Genomic DNA, 22,648 nt, shown 5'->3' with positions numbered 1-22,648 from the left:
CCAGGAGTAAAACAGGGGGGCGGGGGGAAGACAGTGGGAACTGGGCAAAGCTGGTGGAAGACAAAGGTGCGAACAGTATAAGATGGTTGTGGGAAAAGCAAAGTTGAAATAGCTGGTGCTAGGGTCCAGTATGGCTAACAGTCCAGAAAGCCAAGAGGGTTGAATCCAGACAAGAAGGGGAGGCCACAAGGAGGATGAAGAGAGGCTGCTGGAGGAGTCCCTTTTCCTGAAAAGACTGGGTGCAGAAGCACAGAGGGTATTGATCGACTTCATCTTTGTTTAAAAAAAATGAAATTTAGTTAATTTACAGTACTGTGTTACTTTGAAGTGTACAGCAAGGTGATTCAGTTATATATATATATATTATTTTTATATATATATTATTTTTTAGATTCTTTTCTATTATTACAAGATATTGAGGTTATTACAAGATATTGAGTAGAGTTGCCCATGCTATACAGCAGGACCTTGCTGATTATCTATTTTATATATAGTGGTGAAATGAAGTGAAGTCACTCGGTCGTGTCCGACTCTTTGCGACCCCATGGACTGTAGCCTACCAGGCTCCTCCCTACATGGGATTCTCCAGGCAAGAATACTGGAGTGGGTTGCCGTTTCCTTCTCCAATATATAGTGGTATGTATATGTTAATCCCAAACTCCTAATTTATCTCCCCACCCTGCTATCTCCTATAGTAAACACAAGTTTGCTTTCTATGTCTGGTAGTCTATTTCTGCTTTGGATTTACTTCTTTTTATCTCTCCCAAAATGCCTAGCCCATTTTAAATGTTCAGTAAATTTGGTAAATGTTGAATGGAAGAATGAAGGAACATATATTTCTCTACCTCTCCGATGTCTAAGGGTAGAGACCTTGTTTTACTTTTATTTCATATCTCTCAGTGCCTCCCAGTATTAATTAATAGTGAGTCTCTGCTTTAGATATGCTTGGACATATCTTTCTTTTTTAAGTATAACTGATTTACAATATTACATTAGTTTCAAGTGTACAACAGAGTGATTTGATATTTTTATGTATTACACTCCATTTAAAGTCATCATAAAATAACAGCTATATTTTCTATGCGGTACATATATCTTTGGAGCTTATTTATTTTATACATAGTAGTTTTTACCTCTTGATTTTGATACCATCTTAAGCTGCCTATCAAACCATGAGGTCAACCAAAAACTGTCTCCATACAAAGTATTACTGGATCTTTAACTGCTGATAAGCATATGTCCCTAGTAACTTTTATTAAAGTATTTTAATAATAATTTTATTTTACATTTGGGGAATTTTAACCACTCAAAGCTTCTTCACATTCCTTGTTTTCATTTATTTGGCAGTTGAAGAGGACTAGAATTATTATGTACATTTTATTGATTAAAAAAGCCAGTGAAATCAAATTCTTGCTCAGTGTCATAGAGTCAGCCATGCTTTTTACACTATTCCACTGAATTCATTTAGCGAGTCTACAGTAAAATTTGAATTTAAAAAATCACTTGAATGTTATTTTTAAGAGTCTCTGGGGAACAATATATAAAACTGGGACTTTTTTAAAGTTATGATAATTTTATTATAATTACAGTGATGGAAAATCTTGATTTTAAATGAGGTAATGAAAAATGCCCTACATGTGATAGTTGAAACAGTCCCACCTTATATTTTGAAATTAGTCCCTTCTGGCTCTCTTTTTGCCCAAGTAGCTGCTCAGCCCTTGTAATGTATGATTCAAGTTCCTTCTCTGTTTCCTCCACCTTCAGCCTGACATCTAGGTCTTGGGAAACATCAGTTGAGTTCTTCAACATGGTTACTAATTTTACCATATTGATCTGTAATGACAAAAAATTATCAACACTTGGCCCAACTTCTTAGAAAACTCATAAATTAATAAACAGTTTGAGTAGCAACTCATATTTTCCCACTAGACATAAGAATATTCTATTTACTATATTGATATTTTCCAACATGCTCTAAATTATAAAGAAAATAAAAGGGAAAATTAATATTTTGCAAAAACTTTTCAAACGACAAGGCAATCCCCTTCTCTGTCCTGCCCTCCCATTGACTACTTGGTTTTAAAGACTAAATTCAGTAAATAGGGAATATTAAAGACAGACCTGGACTTTCTCTTTAGCTTCTTGAATCTTTGCCTGAAGTCCAGCTGTGAGGACATGTTGGAGAGACTCCTGGCTTGAAACCTGTTGTATATCCATTTGTAAAGTGTCTTCAGTTCTAGACACGAGCTCTTCGTACATAGAGCCTTTGGCAATAAGATGCTATTAAAACACATTAGAGTGAGATAACAATAAATATTCTGATTATATGTTAAATATTAACCTCAATAATCTCACCAGGAAATCATAAAAAATTAACTGTTAATCCAAAATAAGGCAAATTTATATTCTAAAAAGGTTATCTTTAAAATTCATTTTGAAATTTATATTAATACAATCAGATTCTGAGCAACATAGTATTTTATGTATTATTATTAAACACTAAGCACTTAGATAAAATAAAGACTAGAGGAATACAATGCCGATAGAAAATAAGTTGAGAGAGTAGTAATAAACCTTAAAGTGAAAGTCAAATCAGCCAGAAAGGAGTTCAATAAATGTTACTGGAGAAAATAGCTGTTGGAAAAACATCTTTTTAGAACCATGCTTTTTACAAGGTACCAAAAATAAATTTCAGATGAATTAGAAAATTATATATAAAACATGAAAACTAGAAAAAGAAGAAATTATCCATGAAAACTGATCTGCTCCCTGGATTTGGAGGATCTTTAAAGGCAGAAATGACTATAAAAACACAAAAATTTTGTATGTGAAATAAAATAACTTAAAAGTTAATAACTTGGTAAATATATTTGCCATACAAATGAAAATGAGTCATGATTCAGAGAGCTTATAAATTCAATAAGAAAAATACTAAGATCCCAAAGAAAATTCAGAAAATGCAAAGACATAATTCATGGAAACAAATGGCTAACAAATATATGAAAGACAGTTCAAACGTACACGTAATCAAATAAGTTACAAATTAAAATAATGGGGCACCACTTTTCAGTTATCAAAATAACAAAATTTCAAATTACAACTCAGAGGTGGCATAGGTATAATAAAATAGAAATTATGTTGTGTGATACCAACTATGAAGATGTTGATCTTATTTATCACAGTGCAGAGGAACTGTGGTGAGTTTTATTTTCCTCTTTACACTTTTAGGAGCTTCCCTGGTGGCTCAGATGGTAAAAAAATCTGCCTGCAATGCAGGAGACCTGGGTACGACCCCTGGGTCAGAAAGACTCCCTGCATAAGGGAATGGCAACCCACTCCAGTATTCTTGCCTGGAAAATTCCTTGGACAGAGGGGCCTGCTGGGCTACAGTCAAGGGGAATCACAAAGAGTCAGACATGACTGAGTGACTAACACTTTCACTTTATACTTTTATGTGTTATTTAATTGTTCTGAAATTAGCACATTGATTTGTAATTTCAATTTTTTTCTATTTTTAATTATAAAAGTAACAAAAGTTCCTGTAAAAAACTTAAACAAGAATAGAAGTACAGCACATGAAGAAAAAGTTTTTCTTCTTCCCAATCCCTCCCTTGTCATTTAATCAATCATTTGCATATTCATTTAAAAAGTATGTACTCTATATCTACTGTGTACCAGGAAACATACTAAGAGGAAGGCTCACAGACATTTTTCTATAGATTTAAAAGTATAAAGTTCAAAAAGCAACTGTTTTTAAAAACACTAAAAGTATCACATTACCCATACTATTCAGCAACTTGTATTTCTTACTTAACAATATATCTTGATACAATAAAGATTTACTTTTTTTCATTTTTTTTGTTTCATCAAACTTTTTATTTTGTACTGGAGTATAGCCGATTAACAATGTTGTGAGTTTCAGGTGGCCAGCAAAGGGACAAACATAAGCATGTATCCATTCTCCGCCCCCCCTCCGCCCCGCCCCGACTCCCCTCCCATTTAAGGCATATAATACTGAGCAGAGTTCCCTGTTCCATATAGTAGGTTCTTGGTGGTTATTATAAATATAGCAGTGTATACCTGTCCATCCCAAACTCCCTAAGTATCCCTTCCCCCTGCTCCTTCCTCCCAGCAACCATACGTTCTACTTAACTTCCTCTTATCAGAAGTATATTCCAGCATGTTTGTGTTTTCACTGTTTAACACTTTTGCATTTTTAAAAAATTCAATATTTTAAAAATACTGAATTTCTCACTTATTTATTACACTAAAAGAAATTTCAGTTACAAACATAAATAAACAAATAAATAAAATTAGAAAAGCACCAGCAGATAGCACAGGTAAGTTCATATAATATTTTCAAAGCAAGTAGAGGTATTACTCTTACAAACAATGAAAACACAAAATTATTCACACACACCATTTCAAAATGTAGAAAAGAATTTCAAAATTCAAAAGAATTATACAAATAATTCTTTATTTCTAGAACTTTCCATCTTGCTGTAATTTATGACATGCTTTATAAATTTTATAGCTGAGCTGGAACTCAGTAAAACCTCAATTGTAACTTCTTTCCAAGGAGAACTGAGTGATACTAAAATACACTCTTGCCTCATTGCTTTTCAATGAGTCAACTGCCTGAGAAAAAAGAACAGAGTTTTAACAACAGGCAGCCCCCTCCCTGCATCAGGTAAGAAAGGAAAGTGGCTTCCACAGGGGTTGAGCTTTCCAAGAGTAGATTACATCATCTCTTATATTCACAATACACTGAGCTATAGGAAGACTGAACTCACTTACTCATCTCATTGCCCTCTGATGAAAGAGAATATTTTAATCTCCACTCTGGAGCTGGGAAAATCAGTTCAAGAATTTAAACTCCCTATCAGTCTTCAACTTTCTCCTCTGTCCTCAGGAAAATCACAGCATATGATCCAGGGTTGAGATTCCATGTCATTTTTTTTAAAAAAACCCACAAAGAAAGTTCAAACAGTGGTTTTATTGACTATTTCCTTTAAAACTTTTTATCTTAATACATAACCCTACAGCCACAAAAGCTGTCTTGTTAATGCTGTTACACTCATACCTGCAAGGTTTCTTCCACTGAGGTCTCTACATCATCCTGCTGTCTCAGAAGATCCAAAACTGACGTGGTTTCCGCCTCCCAGGTTTCCACTTGTCCAATGAGCCTTTCAACCTCTTTAGCCACTTTCAGTGGCCCTGAAAAGTCTTCATTTTCTTTTTCATGTTCTTCCCTGGCCTACAACATTCAAAATTATCACTCAAGAAAATGGTAACATTTATATTATAAAATAATTATCATTTTAAAAAGTTATATCTCTGTAGCAAATTAATTGAACAATGAAAATCTCAAAAACAATGGCTGCTTTTTAAACCTCAATGTTTTAATAGCATCTTTATAAAAGTTAGTTAAAATGCATACTGAACTTTTATGCCAAAAAAATAAAAATAAATACATTATATCGCTTTTTTTCCCCTGAGAATGCTAAATCAACATATTTTAATGATTTAAGATCTACTTTTTGGACATGATGATGATACATTATGACAGTATAAATACTTTAAAAATTAAGAGATTTATTCACAAAAATTGTCTTAAGGATATCATTCCTATCAGTTAGTTACTATTATTTCCATTTTACAGCAAAGATTAGAGCTTAGAAAATTATAGTATTGACTCTATAAACACATTTCTAAAACTGGTATACAATTTAATTAAATACCATTGGTAACAGTAGTTGTGAAACATCAGAATCAAATTTCAACAAAATTAAGCCTTTTCACATTAATAATCTCTCAGTATCCTATAACTTGATATGCTACAGCTTTACATGACAGACACATTCTTAAAGCTGTTTTTAATCAGATCATATTTTAAATGTATGAGAAAAATAGTCTATATTTTTCTATTTGAAGAGCACAGTGCACAGATTCAAAATATTCCATGATTAGGTCTCCTAATGATGGGAAAAAAAGCACTCCATCATGGCAACTGGCAAAAGCCAGATAAACATTATTTTCTTTAAAGTTGTATAAGTTATTCTGAAGGGGGCATATTTCCAAAATCATAGGTGCTACACCACACATGTGTATGATTTCTTGTTGTTTCTTTTCCATATTCTTCTCTATAACCTAACGTCATCCTTTGAATTACACAACAAAGCACGAAATAAAGATTTTACTTCCCCCCATTTTACAGAAAGGATGCAAGACAGGCCAGAGGCTAGCCTAAAGCTGGACAACTGAGTACTAGTCAGAAGTAATCTGAAGAAAATAGCAACTCCACTTCCACAGCTCAGAAGTCATGACTGCTTCCGTGTGTCTGCAAACTCTTCAGTGAGTTAGAGGCACAGGGCTTTTATTTACTATTTCCTTTCAAATTTTTTATTTATTTTAATCCATAAGCCTACAGCCATAAAAGCTATAGGCTTATGGCTACTGTTTAGGCACTGATGACCACTGCGTGAGGGCACCACTTAGGCATGTTACTGAACAATGACCATACTTTAAGTGTTATCTAATAATCTTACTTATCTGTTTCAACAATATGGGTTATTTTCCAAAGAAAAAAACAGCAAAGTTAAATTATTTCCATATATCAATACAAATGAACTACATAAAATATGACTATTTACCATAATATTCTGATTGTGGTTTTCAGGAAGTTCGCTTGACGTATCTGTTGAAAAACCAATAGTTAGGTTTTCTTCTTTGGATAGCTGAATATTTCCAGAATTGTCAAGAAAGGGCTCATCTTGTAATTTCATAAGTGGCAGGTTCGCTTCCTATAAAAAATTAATGTCATGAAATGTAATATTTATATCTTTTATTCTAAGATATATGATTAAAAACAATGAGACATTTAATATTTTAAATTTCCCATATAACACCTCAGTCTCAAATTATTAAGAATAAGAGAATAATAATTTAAGTTCAAAAATTATATGTGTTTTTATGAGGCACTATACTTAATATAGGGTTTCCCTGGTAGCCTGGTGGTAAAGAATCTGCCTGCCAATGAAGGAGACATGGGTTCCATCCCTGGGTTGGGAAGATCCCCTGGAGAAGGAAATGGCAACTCACTCCAGTATTCTTGCCTGGGAAATCCCCTGGACAGAGGAGCCTGGCGGGCTATAGTCCAGGAAGTCACAAAAGAGTCAGACATGACTTAGAACTAAACAACTACAACAAATATTAAATATAAAGATAAAATTTGCTGTATGTTCTCAAGAACTTTTAAATCTAACAGGCAAAAATGCTTATGTTACTCTTTAATGGTAAATAAATTTCAACTAAAAATCTATGTTGAATGTCCATACAAATATCTGAACATGAATGGTTATATCTGCATTATTCATAAGAGTCAAAAAAGTGGAAAGAAGTCAAATGTTCAACAACTGATCAATAAATAAATACAATGTGGTATATCCATACAACAGATTATGCTTTGCTGGTAAAAATGAATGAAGTACTAATACATACTACAAAATGAATGAACTTTGAAAACATTACACTAAGTGAAAAAAAGCCAGAAACAAAAGACTACATATTTTATGACTCCATTTATGTGAAATAATCAGAATAGGACAATTTTTAAAGCTGGGGACATTGGGAGAAAATGAGAAGTGATTGCTAATGGGTACAAAGTTTCTTTATGAGGTGATGAAAATGCTCTAAAATTGATTATGGTGATGACTTGCACAACATTAAATATACTGAAAACCACTGAGGAATTCACACTAAATGAGTGAATTGTATGCATGTGAATTATACCTCAAAGAATCTGTTACCGAAAAAAAAAAAAAACTTACATGCTGAGGTTTTGTAATAAGCTTTCTCCATCTTTTATTCAGCCTCCTCAGTTCTTTAGAAATAGATGATCCAACTTCATCATTACTGACTTGAAATAAGAAATTTCCCACTTCATTTAAAGTAGTATGTTGTAGATTCCACTGGGAGAGTGTCTCAAAGGGAACCTATATAACATATAAACAATGCAATATTTTAATGACATAATATTTGTCTTTCTATTACTTATAAAAGATCTTCACTGAGCTTGATTGCGAGCAAAAGTAAGTGTGAAGGTTCTGCAGATTCTTACCCTCCCTGTTGGGCTACCTCTTCATCCTTGATCACTAATTGGCAGCCGCTAGCTGTCTGTCATCATTCTTGATCCTGGACTTTTAGGAAACATGTGATGTTCTATTTTTCTAAGCAGCTGACAGGCTTACAGCAAAGGTTTCAAATCTTTTCAGTTCATGGCCGCCTTAATGTCTCAGGAATTTTTTCAAGGATTCCCTAAGCTAGAAAAAGTACCTAACACTTCTCATTCCTAACTAGTCAGGTCCAAACAGCTTAGTGGCAATTTGTGTGCTATTCAACAGACAGATGTTGCTTTTCTCCCTCAAATTTTAAATTTACCCAAGTGTTCTCTTTGGTAGCTCAGGGCATCTCAGCACAGAGTTTGGAAATTGCAAGGCTTAAAGTCTTATTTTTTCAAAGAAATGTGAATCTTATTAAAAGACCTTTAAAAGACAGAAGACCAGTTGAAAGCCAAAGATTCGAATTTTGGGTATCAATATAGGCTATAGGGAGAAGTAATGACTCACTCGAATATTTTTTTTGCACTCATACACTTATTAGAAATTTTACTTTCATACGAACAGCCTGTTTTTTATTGAGTATCTTTAGCTTTTATATGGAAAATGCTTAATCTGAGAGGTTGTCTACATTTATTTGCAATAGAAGAAAGCAAATGAAAGAAAGAAAACTACCTCAAAGAAAAATCATAAAACAGGTTATTACACAATGGCAAATAAAAACAATAATTATACCAAAATTTCTTTCACACTTCTCCATATAAATCTGAAGTATTCTGTTTTTCCTACTCTAGAAAGTAAGAAAGGTTTTAAAACTGAAAGGTACTCACCCAAATGTAAAGAAAACTTTCTAATTTATTAATTTATTTTAAATGCATCGGAGAAGGCAATGGCAACCCACTCCAGTACTCTTGCCTGGAAAATCCCATGGACGGAGGAGCCTGGTAGGCTGCAGTCCATGGGGTCGCGAAGAGTCGGACACGACTGAGCGAGTTCACTTTCACTTTTCACTTTCATGCATTAGAAGGAAATGGCAACCCACTCCAGTGTTCTTGCCTGGAGAATCCCAGGGACGGGGGAGCCTGGTGGGCTGCCGTCTATGGGGTCGCACAGAGTCGGGCACGACTGAAGTGACTTAGCAGCAGCAGCATAAGCTATCCAGTACTCCATGTCTTTTATTTCCTTTCCAAGGAATTTAGCAATATATCTTCCAAATGCTATACTGTGTATGTAAATTATACCTCAATAAAATTCTGTGTGTGTATATAAAGCCTACAATGAGGAGGAAAATTCCATTTAGCTATTATAGGAGAAAGAACCTAAACGCTTTCCAATACTTTGGAGAATTTTTCCAACAATTGTTTACTCATTCCTGGTCTCTTGTTTTTGGATTGAAAATGAGGCTATCCAAACAAAATAAAAAAAAAAAAAATTAAAATTAAGCAAATGCCATAAGACTGAAAATACCTCTTTCATCTGTTCCTTCTTTGTCTCCTCAAAACAAGCCTTTAGTAAACGAAGGTTTTCTACATAAGTAGCCCAACATGCCAGAACTTTTTGTAGAGTGGACTTCACATTAAGTATATTTTCTCTATACATGGAAAGATGATATTTCACCATCGTATATTGTTTACTAATATTTGGATATTCTCCAGCTATAATGTTAACAAAACAGGACAGCAATTTAAAAAAACAGTTTTTCATTAAGAAAATAATACTGCTAAGAAAAATATTCACATACTAATTGACAGTGGACACTAACAGGATTAAAAGTGAAGGCAAGAATCTTCCAAAACATACATTTATGTACAACCAATTCCTAAAGCATCCAGATACATAAGGAAAGTGAAACAAATGAAATGTTATTTTTAAGTGATGGTCATTCCATCAAAAAGGAAATATAGCTTTACCCAAGTTGTTATGAATTTCTTCACATTTTTGAAATGAAGTTTCAAGTTGAGCTAGGAACTCTTTTTCTTCAATAAATTTCTGGGGGGAAAAATAAAAATAAAACATATTGACAACTTTTTTTTAATGTGTCAAGAAATCCAGACAGAGACATAAACGATGAAGAGCTTAGGCACCAAAATTTCTTTACAGTAATTAATACTACATATTTGGGTTAAGTAGTTCATGAAGAAAGATAGTTAAGGTCAAAGAAACATACATATGAGTATTAGCAATATACAAGTATGAGACCTGACAAAGTTTATCTTAATGTAGTGACACAGTTTTACCTTGGTTTTTCTCATGTCTTTATTAATATTGAATAATTTTTATTAGGTATGTTGAGCATGGTATAAATAGATACAATCTATCATCTATCACACAAAGACCCTTGAGAAATACCTTTAACCAAGTTATTATGTGTCTTAAGCAAGCAAAATCTTCCATGGGAGAACAGACAATTAAAAACTCATTTATTATACACCTATGTGCCAATGGTATGATTATTTAAATGGAAAAATGAAGAATCAAAGTAGGAAAAAGAAGTTAAAATATTCAAAATCTAATTTAGAATGATGATTCCTATTCATGAATGTACAGTGTTTAAATCATAAACTGTAAATAAATATTTCCTCATCATGTTTTTCCAATTTTTGCACTGAAGTTTACAATCTTAGATTTTTGGCCCTCATCCCAAAAACGGAGAAACAGGGAATGCACTGGAGGTCCAGTGCTTAGGATGCGGCACTTTCACTGCCGTGGCCCCAGGATCAATACCTGGTTGGAGAACTAAGACACTGCAAGCCACACAACATGGTCAAAAAATAAAAACAGAGATACAGGAAGAAGGATAATAAGGCCTAACTACAGAAATGACATTGCTAGGATGCTTTAGCTTTAATTTACCATATAAACACATATATTTAAATCATTTGCAAAAATTTTTCCTATAAATTATAAGAGCTAAACCTCTCCCCCAGAAAAACTTCCAAGACAGAATATACTGTTTTGCCCACTCTAAAAACTTGAAAGGCTAAGATTAAAATGTTCTAAGAAAAATTTAATTTTTGAATAGAACCATATATCAGAGTGGGGAAAGATATTAAGCAAGATATCCAGTAGGTGGAGATAGGAATTTTTTTAAAGGAAGTAACATTGAAACTTTCTTTATTATGTAACTTAGCCTGGTTAACTCAGTTTCCTCTGTTGTGCTAAATAATGTTATTTTCTCCTTCTTACTCTTCTCGATGTCTGTTATTTGACTACCTATAATCTTTTTCTCTGGGTAATATTTAAGCTACCGAAAGCTACCAAGAAAACTCATCTCAAAACCTGAAAAGTTAAGGGACATTGTGTTCAGGAAACATGCAAACCCAGGATCATGGAGAACAGTTGTCTAAGACATGAAATAAAGTAGCTTACATGCCAGTCTTCCAGCAATAATTCCACAGATTCTTTGCTCCCGTATTTGATGTTCCAAACAAGCAATTTTGATTTCACTTCCTCTAGCAAACCAAGAACTAAGCACTCATAGTAATGAAATTCTAGGCATGGAATGACTTTTTCCCCCGAAATGTTGTTGATTCTGGAAGATAGTGCAGGTTTTAGAATTAAATTAAATTAAATTAAATTTGACTGGCCAAATGTGAAAAATGTTTGGCATTTTAAAAAATATTGGGGCTTTAACATTTTCTTTTAATCACATGGAACTCAGATGCATCCTCACCTCTTTTTTTTTTTTTAAAGTAAAACAAACATTGTGATGAGATATAAACCAGCTATTTCTAAGATAAAAATACCTAACAGAATTATGTTCTGCAGAAATTATTCCCCTATTGAGAAATTCTAAGATAAAATGTTAATCTCTAAAACATTTTACTGAATTTGAAAACTTCCATATAAGAATACAACTATAATTTCCACATTTACATATTAACAGCTTTCATTATTAAAGCTAATACCCTCTTAATATCACTCTTTGAATAATGAGAAAAGAGAAGACGATGTGGACGAACACCAACTAAATAATCTTTATAGTTTTTGGAGCTTATTAAGTGCTCTCATATACTTCCTCCCATTTCATCTAGTATTCCTTGTGAGACATGAACAGAGTGAGTACCATTACTCTATATTTACAAATGAGAAAATGTGCAGAAAGACATAATAACTTGGCCAAAACCAAGATAAAGAGCTCAGTTTCTGCCTCTAACTCCACAACTTTTTCTACCACCATATCCTCCCAGGAAATAAAAGAGGAAGTATGTCAGCATGATATTATGTTACTGTTACATAAAACACGAAGGAATTGTTATCAAGAGCTAAAGACTAATTGTCAAAAATTATCTACAAATCTGTATTTCCTGCTGCCTGTAGCACCATGTTAGTGTTCACACATGAAGATGTCAGCAGTTGTGGAAGGATGGTGGTACAAACCGTCTTTTCATTTCCTCCAATTTTTCAGGGGGTACCAAAGGCAAATGGTTTTCATCTCTATTTTCAAATGCCAGGAGAGTATTCAAATGGAAGTCAAATTTATCCATCAGACTCTGAAAAGAAATTTAGTATGACATGAACCACATTTATTGTCAAACTCTGTAACCAAGGGTTTGTTAATCTCATTTGCTCTGTGCACACATTGCATCTTTTTTAAAATCATAAAGCCCTTATATTTTCAACTAAAATGTTGTGAGTAAATATTTCCATCACAGATGTTTTAAACTAGAACATTTTACAGAGAGGCAGACTGTGGTTTCTCTGGCAAAAGCATTATCAAAATCTTTTGTTTTCAGATGTATTTTCCATTCAATTGTGGGCTCAAATGCTATAAATCTCACTTATTAAATTCTTTCATATCATTTTAGTGAGAACCCAATCTCCCATGTTTTAAAACAGTCTCCCCTCTCCTTTTTGGCCAGACTTTACAGTTGCTTTAGAACTTACTGGACAGATCGTTTTGGGTCCCAAAAATCTCCAGGGAAATCATCTAAACCATCCTCAAATACCCACTGTATTTCCTTCTCTTTCTTCTAGGAGAAAAGTTTTCCTTAAGAACAGTTCTAACAAAATATAGATTTTTCCCTGTTTCTTTTTTCTTTGCCAACCTGGAATAAAGTAATTTTCTCTTGCGTTAGAGCCATGGCTTCATTGTAATCCTGGGAGACTGACAAATCTTCATCTATAAGCTTCTCTACCTCCTGGAGCCAAGTTTCTATCTGAAAAAGGGGTGAGGGCAAGACACGATTCAACTCTGTTTGCCACACATTAATCTGAAAAAAAAAAAAAAGAAAAGATGTTCTTTAGTTGACACTTTTCTAGTTTATTTGTTCACATACAGTATGCTTAATCCTCTAAAGAATTCTTTTAAAACAAGCCTTTAAACACAGTACTTCAATTCTGATATGTTAGTCAAGGAAATACTGATTAATGGGTATATTTCTAAGTATCATGGGCTAGCTGCTGATCGAGAAGATAATTTGTTCAAAAGCTTCAGAAGAGGGTACAATCAAAACAAATGTTTTGATCAACCCATAATCAGTTACAAGAAGGAAATCAGAAATAGTTATAGCATGTCACTCAGTAGGGGTAAACTACTGTACTGAATGATCATTTGAAATCCTATAATCCCTTGTCTTCTCTGACATTACACCTACAGATAGCAAGCAGGTTTATAGGTTATTTTCCTCAGTAGCCCCAATCATTATATTTATATTAGATATCTCTAACACATCTCCTGATTATCTGTCCTTCACCAAAGCCCCGGCCCCTCAATCCCGCCACCTCCCCCTTCCTCAGTCTTCCCACCACTCCTGACGTCTGTGAGTCACACACATGCCAACCCTTTGCCCCAAGCCCTGATTACCTTCTCAGGTCTTTGCTTTTTCTGCCCCTTCTACCTGAATTTTTTCCCTGCTAGGGAACCACCAAAACTCACTCACACATTCATACATTCACTCACTGAGCCAATTAGATAGATGTACATGAATGGCAATGTGGAGATGGCTTAAATACATGTGTGCTCAAAACTGAAAGAAGCAGAATAACATATAATACCAACTTATACAACTTAATATATGGTTACATAAATAATTACTGCATTTTGAAAGAACATATAAATGAAAAGATACATACTAGGCACATCACAATGGTGGCCAAAGGAGAAAGAAGACTGGAAGGAGGTATGAGGATAAAAGTAGACAAACACACAATTGGTGTGTGTCAGTTGCTCAGTCATGTCTGACTTTTTTCGACCCCATGGACTGTAGCCTTAATAAGTGAATAAAAATAGGAGTGGGATCTTGTCCAGATCCATGTGTCATGAAGACAAGAGCAAGTTTAGCATAACTGTCCACACATCTGAGAGTCAACCAGATAAACAACAGCCACAGCTCCTGCCAGACCCACCTAGTCCAGGAAACAAACAAGTACATGGTTATAGTAAAGTATGAAGAAGTGAGGTGAAGTGAAGTGAATGTTGCTCAGTCGTGTCTGACTCTTTGCAGCCCCATGAACTATAACCTGTCAGGCTCCTCTGTCCATGAATTCTCCAGGCAAGCACTGGAGGAGGTAGCCATGCCCTCCTCCAGGAGATCTTCCTGACCCAGGGATTGAACCTGGGTCTCCTGCATTGCAGGCAGATTCTTCACCATTTGAACTGCCAGAGAAGCCCACAGTAGAGTGTGGTCCGCAGTATAACAGGGCAAAGGGCTGGGGAGGACCCCACACTGATGATGCAAGCATAAGTTTTAAGTCTGTACCCTCTCTTTTATCACAGTTCTGCTAATAAATTGTCACTATTCTTAGAGTTAAGCTGCACAAAAGCAAAAAAAAAAAAAGGAAAGAATAGGCAAAAATTAGGTTACTTTTTTTTTTAAATAAAAAGTTTTATTGGAGAAAAATAGAACCACCTTTTAAGAATAGGGTTCTTTAAGTCATAATTAACTCATTGAAAAACATTTATTGGTTGTCCACTATATGCAGGGCAAGTATAAAAAAAAAATCCCATTAAATCCACAACTCAAGTACAAAGATATAAAATGAGAACAAAGCTAGGCTCTTTTAAGGCAGTCAAATGGAACTATTCATAAACTAGAAGCATGGAATTTTCTGCATTGTGGTTTGCTTTTTTTTTTTTTTTTAGCATTATTGAGGTATAACTGACAAAACTGTAAGATACTTAAAGTGTACATCATGGTGATTTGATACACATTTACATTGTAAAAGGAGTCTCACCATCTAGTTAATTAACATTCATCATTTCACATATATAGCTCTTTTGGCAAGAACATTTAAGTTTTACTCCCTTAGCAAATTTCAGTGATATAATACAGTGCTAACAACTATAGTCACCAAGTTTTACATTATCTCTTCCGACCTGAATCATCTTATAGCTGAAAGTACTCTTTAACCAACTTCTCCCTATTTCCTACCGCCTCAGTCCTGGACAACCACTTTTCTACTCTCTGTTTCTACGACTTTCACTTTCTTTTTTTTGGCTGTGTCATGCAGCTTGCAAGATCTCAGTTTCCAGGGATTGAACCCAGGCCACAGCAATGCAAGCCCAGAATCCTAACCAGTAAGCCATCAGGGAACTTCTAAGTTTGACTTTTTAAATAAAGATTCCGCATATCAGTGATGCCATGCAGTATTTTATTAATTGCCTTGCAAGTTCATTTCCTCAAAACGCATGTAGCAAAAGACAGCTTTACAATCCTAAATCATTAATTATATGCCGTGAAGCCTCCGGTTGGAAAAAAATGGAAAAGAGGTTCTCATTATTATGAATTTTAATATAAAGAAGCTAGGATGTACTTTTATTATATATATATGATTTATTATTATTAGCATTTCCCCAAAAATAAACAAAAAACAGAAAACTGGCAAGCAACTGAGCAAAAGATAAGCTAAGAATGATATCTCTAACTCAGCTAGTATTCTTTTCACAATTGAAAGAAAGCTGTATATTTTATTTATTTTTAATTGGGGGGTAATTGCTTTACAATGTTGTGTGGGCTTCTGCCATACATCCACATGCATCTGCGACGGGTATGTGTATGTCTCCTTCCTCTGGAACTTCTCTCCCTCCTCCCAGCCCTCCAGGTTGTCGCAGAGCACCAGGTTGAATTCCCTGCATCAGAAAGCTGTATATGCTTTGAAAGAAGACAAATGTGAGTTTTCTAACTGTGGCTGTACTCTATGCAGCAGTAGGAAGAGGAAAGATAGAAGGCGATATTTACCTTTCATTCTTCTCCTTCCACTCTTAACATAGAAAACTAGCTCCACGCTTTCTTTCTCAGTGTTGGAAATTACTTTTGAATTTGGATGAAAATTTATATAAGATCTTGTCAGGTCAAAATAATGTGGCTATTTCCTATAGCAGGCTTAAAATGAAACCATTTATTAAGATACTTTGAGATATCTATGTCTTCAACTGATTGAACCAGAAACTGGTATTGACTGTTATACATATGATAACTTTAAAATTAATAAGTTTCATTTTGCAACACTAAGAAAATGAGTGGCACTCTGCCTAAGGATTGAATTTTCAAGCTACCATCAATTTGTACCACTTACTCTTGTAAAATAGCTCTTTTAATGATTTTTCTCATTATTTGGGGTGATTTTCCCAAATCATAGGCAGCAAAATAAGGCCAGATCTCTGTGGCCTGGAATAGCCTGAACTATACAGACAGCATCTTCTTCCTCTCCTGTCTTGTTGAGGATTGTAACAGAGTTCCTACCCTTCACAGGGATCAGAGTTGTCAGAGCTGTGATCAGAAAAGGAATTGATAACACACGGAGCACTGCCACTTTATGGGAAGATTTCTGGAGCTGCACTGGTCCTTCAAAATTAGGGACTCAGAAAATGTGGCTCTTTTTAAGCCACTGAGCTAGTGTTTAACACATTTCACAGACGGCATGATGAATGTATTCTGCAAACAGGCTGTCGCTCCTGGTGGTCAAAAGTCTTGAGCAGAGATTGGCAAACTTTTTCAGGGCCAAAGAGTATTTGTGACGCGTAATCTCTGTTGTAACTCTGTAAATTCACTAAAAGTCAATTAGCCATTTAAGATGAGGAGATTCTATGGCATATAAATCATACCTCAACAAAACTGTACAGAAAGAATGAAGACAGGACTTCGCTGGTGGTCCCAGTGGCTAAGAATCCACCTTCCAATGCAAGAGACATGAGTTCAATCCCTGGATGGGGAACTAAGATCCCACATGCCATGGAGCAACGCCTGTGCACCACAACAAGGGAACCCCCAACCACTACAGCTAGAGAGAAGTCTGCACGCTGCAATGAAGAGCTTGCACACTGCAACAAAGACCCAGGAAGCCAAAATAAAAAAAGAAGACCTGCAATATAAGATAAGCTAAAAGAAGTTCTCAAGCTGAGAAGAAGAAGTGAGTTCAGATAGAAACTCAAGTCTCTAGGAAAGAACAAAGAACAATGGAAATGTAAATAGTTATATAAATATGAAAAACTAATTTTTCCCTTAATTTCTTTAAAACACATGACTGTTTTGAACAAAAATTTATAACATCGTCTTGGGGACTTTAAAACATATGTGTGTGTCATACATATATTTATATATAAAGCAACCAATCATAAAAAGTGAGAGATTTGATTGCAAGACTTCTACATGTTGTCAGAAGTTATACAATTTAGAATGTTACAACTTTAGATGGAAAAAATTTTATAATGTATATTGTAATCACAGTAAAAATACAATATGAGGTAGAGTTAAAAAGCCAATAGATAAATTAAAATGGAATTTAATATGTTAAAAATTAACACAATCTAAAACAAGGCAAGAAAAGAAAGAATAGAGATACCGAAAACAGAGGTGTGTATACTTAGTCACTCAGTTGTGTCCGACCCTTTGCAACCTCATGGACTGTAGCCCGCCAGGTTCCTGTCTGTGGGATTCTCCAGGCAAGAATACTGGAGTGGGTTGCCATGCCCTCCTCCAGGGGATCTTGGAGAAGCGACTGAACCCAGGTCTCCTGCATTGCAGGCATATTCTTTACCATCTGAGCCACCACCAGGGAAGCCCTCCCAAAAAACAAAGGGGATAAACATTAAAAAAGGGCTTCCCAGGTGGCACTAGTTAGTGGTAAAGAACCCGCCTGCTAATGCAGGAGATGTAAGAGGCACAAGTCCAATCTCTGGGTCAGGAAGATACCCTGGAAAAGGGCATGGCAACCCACTCCAGTATTCTTGCTGAGAGAACTGCATGGATGGGGAACCTGACCAGCTACAATTCATGGGGTCACAAAGAATTGGATATGACTGAAGCAACTTAGCATGTACACAAACATAAAAAAGCATAAGGTGATAAACCTACACTGAACCATATCAATAATTACATTAAATATTGTCTAAACGCTTGAGTGAAAAAGCAGATATTGTCAGAGTGGATAATACAGCCAGATCCAATTATATGTTATCTGTAAGAGATGCCCTTTAAATATAAAGACTCAAATAGGTTGAAAATAAATGAAGGAAAAAGATGTGCCATACAGTCAGCATAGGAAGAATGCAATGATCATATTGATATCAGATTAAGTAGACATCTAGAAAAATAGTCTTACCAGAGATAAACAGTAATATTTCATAGTGGTAAAAGTGTTGATTCAGGAAGACATAACAGTCATAAATGTACATATTTAATAACAAAGTCTTAAAATACATGACACAAAATTTGACTAAATTAAAGGAAGGATTCTACAGATTTTAATAATCCTCTCTCAGATACTGATAGAATGAATATCTGGACAAAATGTCAGTGAAGGCATAGACAATCTGAATACTACCAACTACCTTGTCCTAACTGATATTTACAGAATGCTATATCAGATGACTACATAATACATGTTCTTCCACCTATATCATATGTTATATACCATAACACATGAGTCAATAAATTTAAACTGACTGAAATCATACAGATATATTCAGACACACATACACACATTTATCACTACACTTTCTCTCTGGGTTTGTCCCTACCCACTTCAAGCATCTATTGATATTGACACATGGTACTGTCCCAAAGCAGAGAGGAGGCTGCAGGTCAGTATTGATAGAATAAGGATTCTGATTGCAAGAACTGATGGCAGATACAAAAACTTTGGATAAACCTGCAATTTCTCTAAACAGAATGTTATAAATTCCTATTTATATCAACCACTACTCAAACAAGATCATGGAGAAAATATAGTAACATTCTCACAACTTTCTGTTGAAGCATCTACCCTGTCTTTTACAGAATTCCTCATGGAAGTCTAAAGTTCTGATCCAACTAACAAGCTGCCCCACAAAAGCGTTCTAATCAACATAACACAGTAACCTGGTAGTTGAGACCATCCCATGCTTCTCTCAACTGCAACTGATCTTTATTCAGGTCATCTACATTCCTTTTTATTGTCAGGACATCCAAAAAGCATTCTTTTTCTTTGTTGAATGACTCCAAAAAGGACAGCAGGCTCTACAATTAGAAGAGTAAAGACTGAAATGTTTAAACCAGTTTATAAAATGCAATTTGCTATTTGAAGGTCTATAGCTGTAGAGTATATTTAAATTTTTACTTAGATAAAACTAAAATTCCCTAAATCTAGGATCCTCTCACCAATCCATTTTCTTTCTTCAGTGCACCCTCACAATCTGGGCACTCTAATAGTGACATAAGTCACAGTTTTTGCCTCTATTGGAGTGAGGCAGCGAGGCCACCCAGCTCTAGAGGACAAATCATAATAACCCACGAAAAATGTAAGTTTCTCCTCCCTAAATATGTGTTCACAACAAAATAAGAATGAGTGGAAATAGGAATTATATGACAGCAGTCAAGTATAAATGGTTTTTGAAGTGTCCATGATTTACTGAGCTTCAGTCAATTCTTCCCAAGTCATTTTATATGGACGTTAGAAAATACTTTGTCTTTGCCCTCAAAAACTTAATAAATAAATCTTTTCTTGGCTTGTATTTGTGTGAAACACTGGTGTTTGAGTCATCAACTGCATAAATACTATTTAAAAGATTACCCATAATTTTTGGTCATATTTCTAATTAAATTTTGTGTTCAAACTGAGGGGTAATTAAATTCTTTCTAAAAATAACCTCACATAGTTTTTCATGCAGGAAACCTGAATTTGCGGTACTTTAGTAAATGAAAGAGAGAGCAAGGCCCTTCCTGTGGACACTGAGCGCCTTAAGGCCAGAACTCAGAGGCAAGCAGCACAAGAAGCCCACGCAGCTGAGACAGAAGGCAGAGGAGACCCCTTCCTTCAGTGGTGACTCCAAACGCAAAGGAAGGGGGAGGCCAGCAAGTCACATCAGCCACAGAAAGGCTGGACTGGATTCATCCAACTCCCTCCATTAACCAATGTGGGGATGAAGACCTAGAGGTGCTCATGTTGGGTAGACCCATGAGAGTATCCCTTTCAGGATGGTGAGCGGGTAGGGAGCACAGTCTGTGTAGACTGGGTTCTGAGAAATAGACCTGTGGGCCCTTCACATTGGCTCCTGTTAGTCTCTTTAAAGAGGGCACAAGGAATAACTGCTTACCCTGGAGAAGCATCGGGACGCCAAGAGACCTACAGCTTTAAAGCTAGATTTCATTCAAATCCCACCTCTACCACACAGTACCTATGTAACTTTAGATAACTCCCTTGGCCCTCCTACGTCTTATCTTCATCTGTAAAACAAATAACAATACCATACTCTGCAAGACGTTATAACATGTAAAATGCTTGTCAGCAAGGTGCCTGATACGTAGCAAATGTTCAATATATGGTGATAATATCAGCTGTTATTACTCCCCAAAGGACATGCTGGCTGAAACCCTGCACTGTACTTCTGGGACGGCTCCATTTCTGATTTCCTAATCTTTTCGTCCTTCAAATTCTTTCTGAAAAGCATATTTCTGCTCTAGACCAGGGATTGGAAAATGTGTGGTGTAAAATGCAAGATAGCAAACATCTTCAGCTTTGTGTCTTGGGCCACATGGTCTCTGCTGTTACTATTCAACAATGTGATGAGAATGAGACCACAAACAATACTTTAATGGACATGGCTCATATACAATGTATATTATAATATAATATATTCAATAACAATGTATTCATAAAAACAGGTGATGGGGTCAAGAGATCAGTTTGCCAATTTCCATACTGAAACCTTACTACTCAAAGTTCTCTAAGGATCAGTAGAATCAGTACCATCTGGGAGCTTGTGGGAAATGCAGAGTCTGAGGCCCCATCCCAGAACTACTGATTTAGAATCTGCACTTTAACAAGACTTCCCAGAGGCTCTGTCCCTAGAACTCAGCATTAAAACTTGGAGTTAATTTGGTATTTAAATAATTAGCTCTGAAAGATTTTTTTTTCTAAAAACATCCTACTCTTCCCTAAGAGTAAACCACAAAAAAATTGCTGTTTAAAGTTATACTTACTTCATACGTTTTACAGTAGGTCTCATTTTCTGAATCCGTTAGCATTTTCTGGAACTTCTTCTCTTGTAAAGCTAACCAGACCATGGCATCTTTCACCTTTCCCTGTAATTCACACACACCCATACACACACACATTTAAAAGTCTATCCTAAATAGACTTTGTGATTTTTTTAACAACAAAATTAACAACTTCAAACATCAGTGAAATAGTGTAATCACTACACACCAGTGACTCACTGTGTCAAAGAAGGATTTTGCTTACTCATGTAGCACCTTAAATTTTAAAATGGATTGAAACCAGAATCTGAACACAACGTACTAAAAGAACAGGGCAATCAAGCTCTTAACTTTTGGCATATTCACTTCCATCATTCTTCAATTTTAGAGAATGTTATTCTAAGTTATTTATTTATAACAGGCATTTCATAATTCTGCTTTCCAATAAACCTAAACATGGGTAACTCAAGAAATGTTTACATCTACTAAATAAATGACATCAAAACATATCTTGAACAATTTAAAGATGCTACAAATAACACTATTAAAGCCTTTGGTTAAGCTATCCTATGGAAATGAGAAGCATTTAGATTCTTGTTTAGGTGGTAAGCTTGAACACATTTAGAAGCAAAGTTTATTGCTAGGGGATAAAGCAAAAGAAATTTCATCTTACTTCTACTCTCCTTTAACCTTCGTTTACTTTTTCCTCCCTACTAAGAAGAGTATTTCTATATATTTTTGCATCTGATTTCATGGACAGTTGAATTTTTAATTTTAGTTTTTAATAAGAAAATTAATTAGAAAAAAGAAGCTCCTCAGCAGGTCAGAAATAAATGAAGTGCATTATAAGCTCAAGTCTCAGCTTGAGTCTCTCTTCCAGAGTCAGCAACAATCTGGCTTGGTGCCTCAAATATAACAGTTGGGAAAACATAGGCCTAAATTCGTCAAACAAAATGCAGTAATATGACTGCATGCTTACATGTCTGAGGAAGTAGTTTACATTTAAAAATAATATTGGCTGATTCGTGTCAATGTATGACAAAACCCACTGAAATGTTGTGAAGTAATTAGCCTCCAACTAATAAACAAACAAACAAACAAACAAACAAAAAAACACATTTTACCAAATTCACA

General features: G+C 35.1%; 1 protein-coding gene across 4 annotated transcripts in view; it reads right to left on the bottom strand.

The window, feature by feature from the left end:
- SYNE2 (spectrin repeat containing nuclear envelope protein 2) overlaps nt 1–22,648 on the bottom strand; it is a 314,324-nt gene that overhangs the window by 198,999 nt on the left and 92,677 nt on the right. For all 4 annotated transcript variants that reach the window (XM_043472258.1, XM_043472259.1, XM_043472261.1 and 1 more), the window contains exons 10-21: nt 21,518–21,619; nt 19,418–19,555; nt 13,166–13,330; nt 12,498–12,610; nt 11,487–11,649; nt 10,028–10,106; nt 9,585–9,772; nt 7,830–7,994; nt 6,654–6,803; nt 5,084–5,257; nt 2,122–2,280; nt 1,660–1,833 (exon numbers count right to left, since the gene is read on the bottom strand). In XM_043472258.1, coding sequence (XP_043328193.1) covers nt 1,660–1,833; nt 2,122–2,280; nt 5,084–5,257; nt 6,654–6,803; nt 7,830–7,994; nt 9,585–9,772; nt 10,028–10,106; nt 11,487–11,649; nt 12,498–12,610; nt 13,166–13,330; nt 19,418–19,555; nt 21,518–21,619 — 1,770 coding nt within the window. The remainder of the gene's footprint in view (nt 1–1,659; nt 1,834–2,121; nt 2,281–5,083; nt 5,258–6,653; nt 6,804–7,829; nt 7,995–9,584; nt 9,773–10,027; nt 10,107–11,486; nt 11,650–12,497; nt 12,611–13,165; nt 13,331–19,417; nt 19,556–21,517; nt 21,620–22,648) is intronic.

Source organism: Cervus canadensis, chromosome 6 (genome assembly GCF_019320065.1).
Source record: "Cervus canadensis isolate Bull #8, Minnesota chromosome 6, ASM1932006v1, whole genome shotgun sequence".
Taxonomy (NCBI): Eukaryota; Metazoa; Chordata; class Mammalia; order Artiodactyla; family Cervidae; genus Cervus; species Cervus canadensis.
Note: the sequence above shows the minus strand (reverse complement) of the source record. Positions and strands in the feature narration are given on the sequence as shown.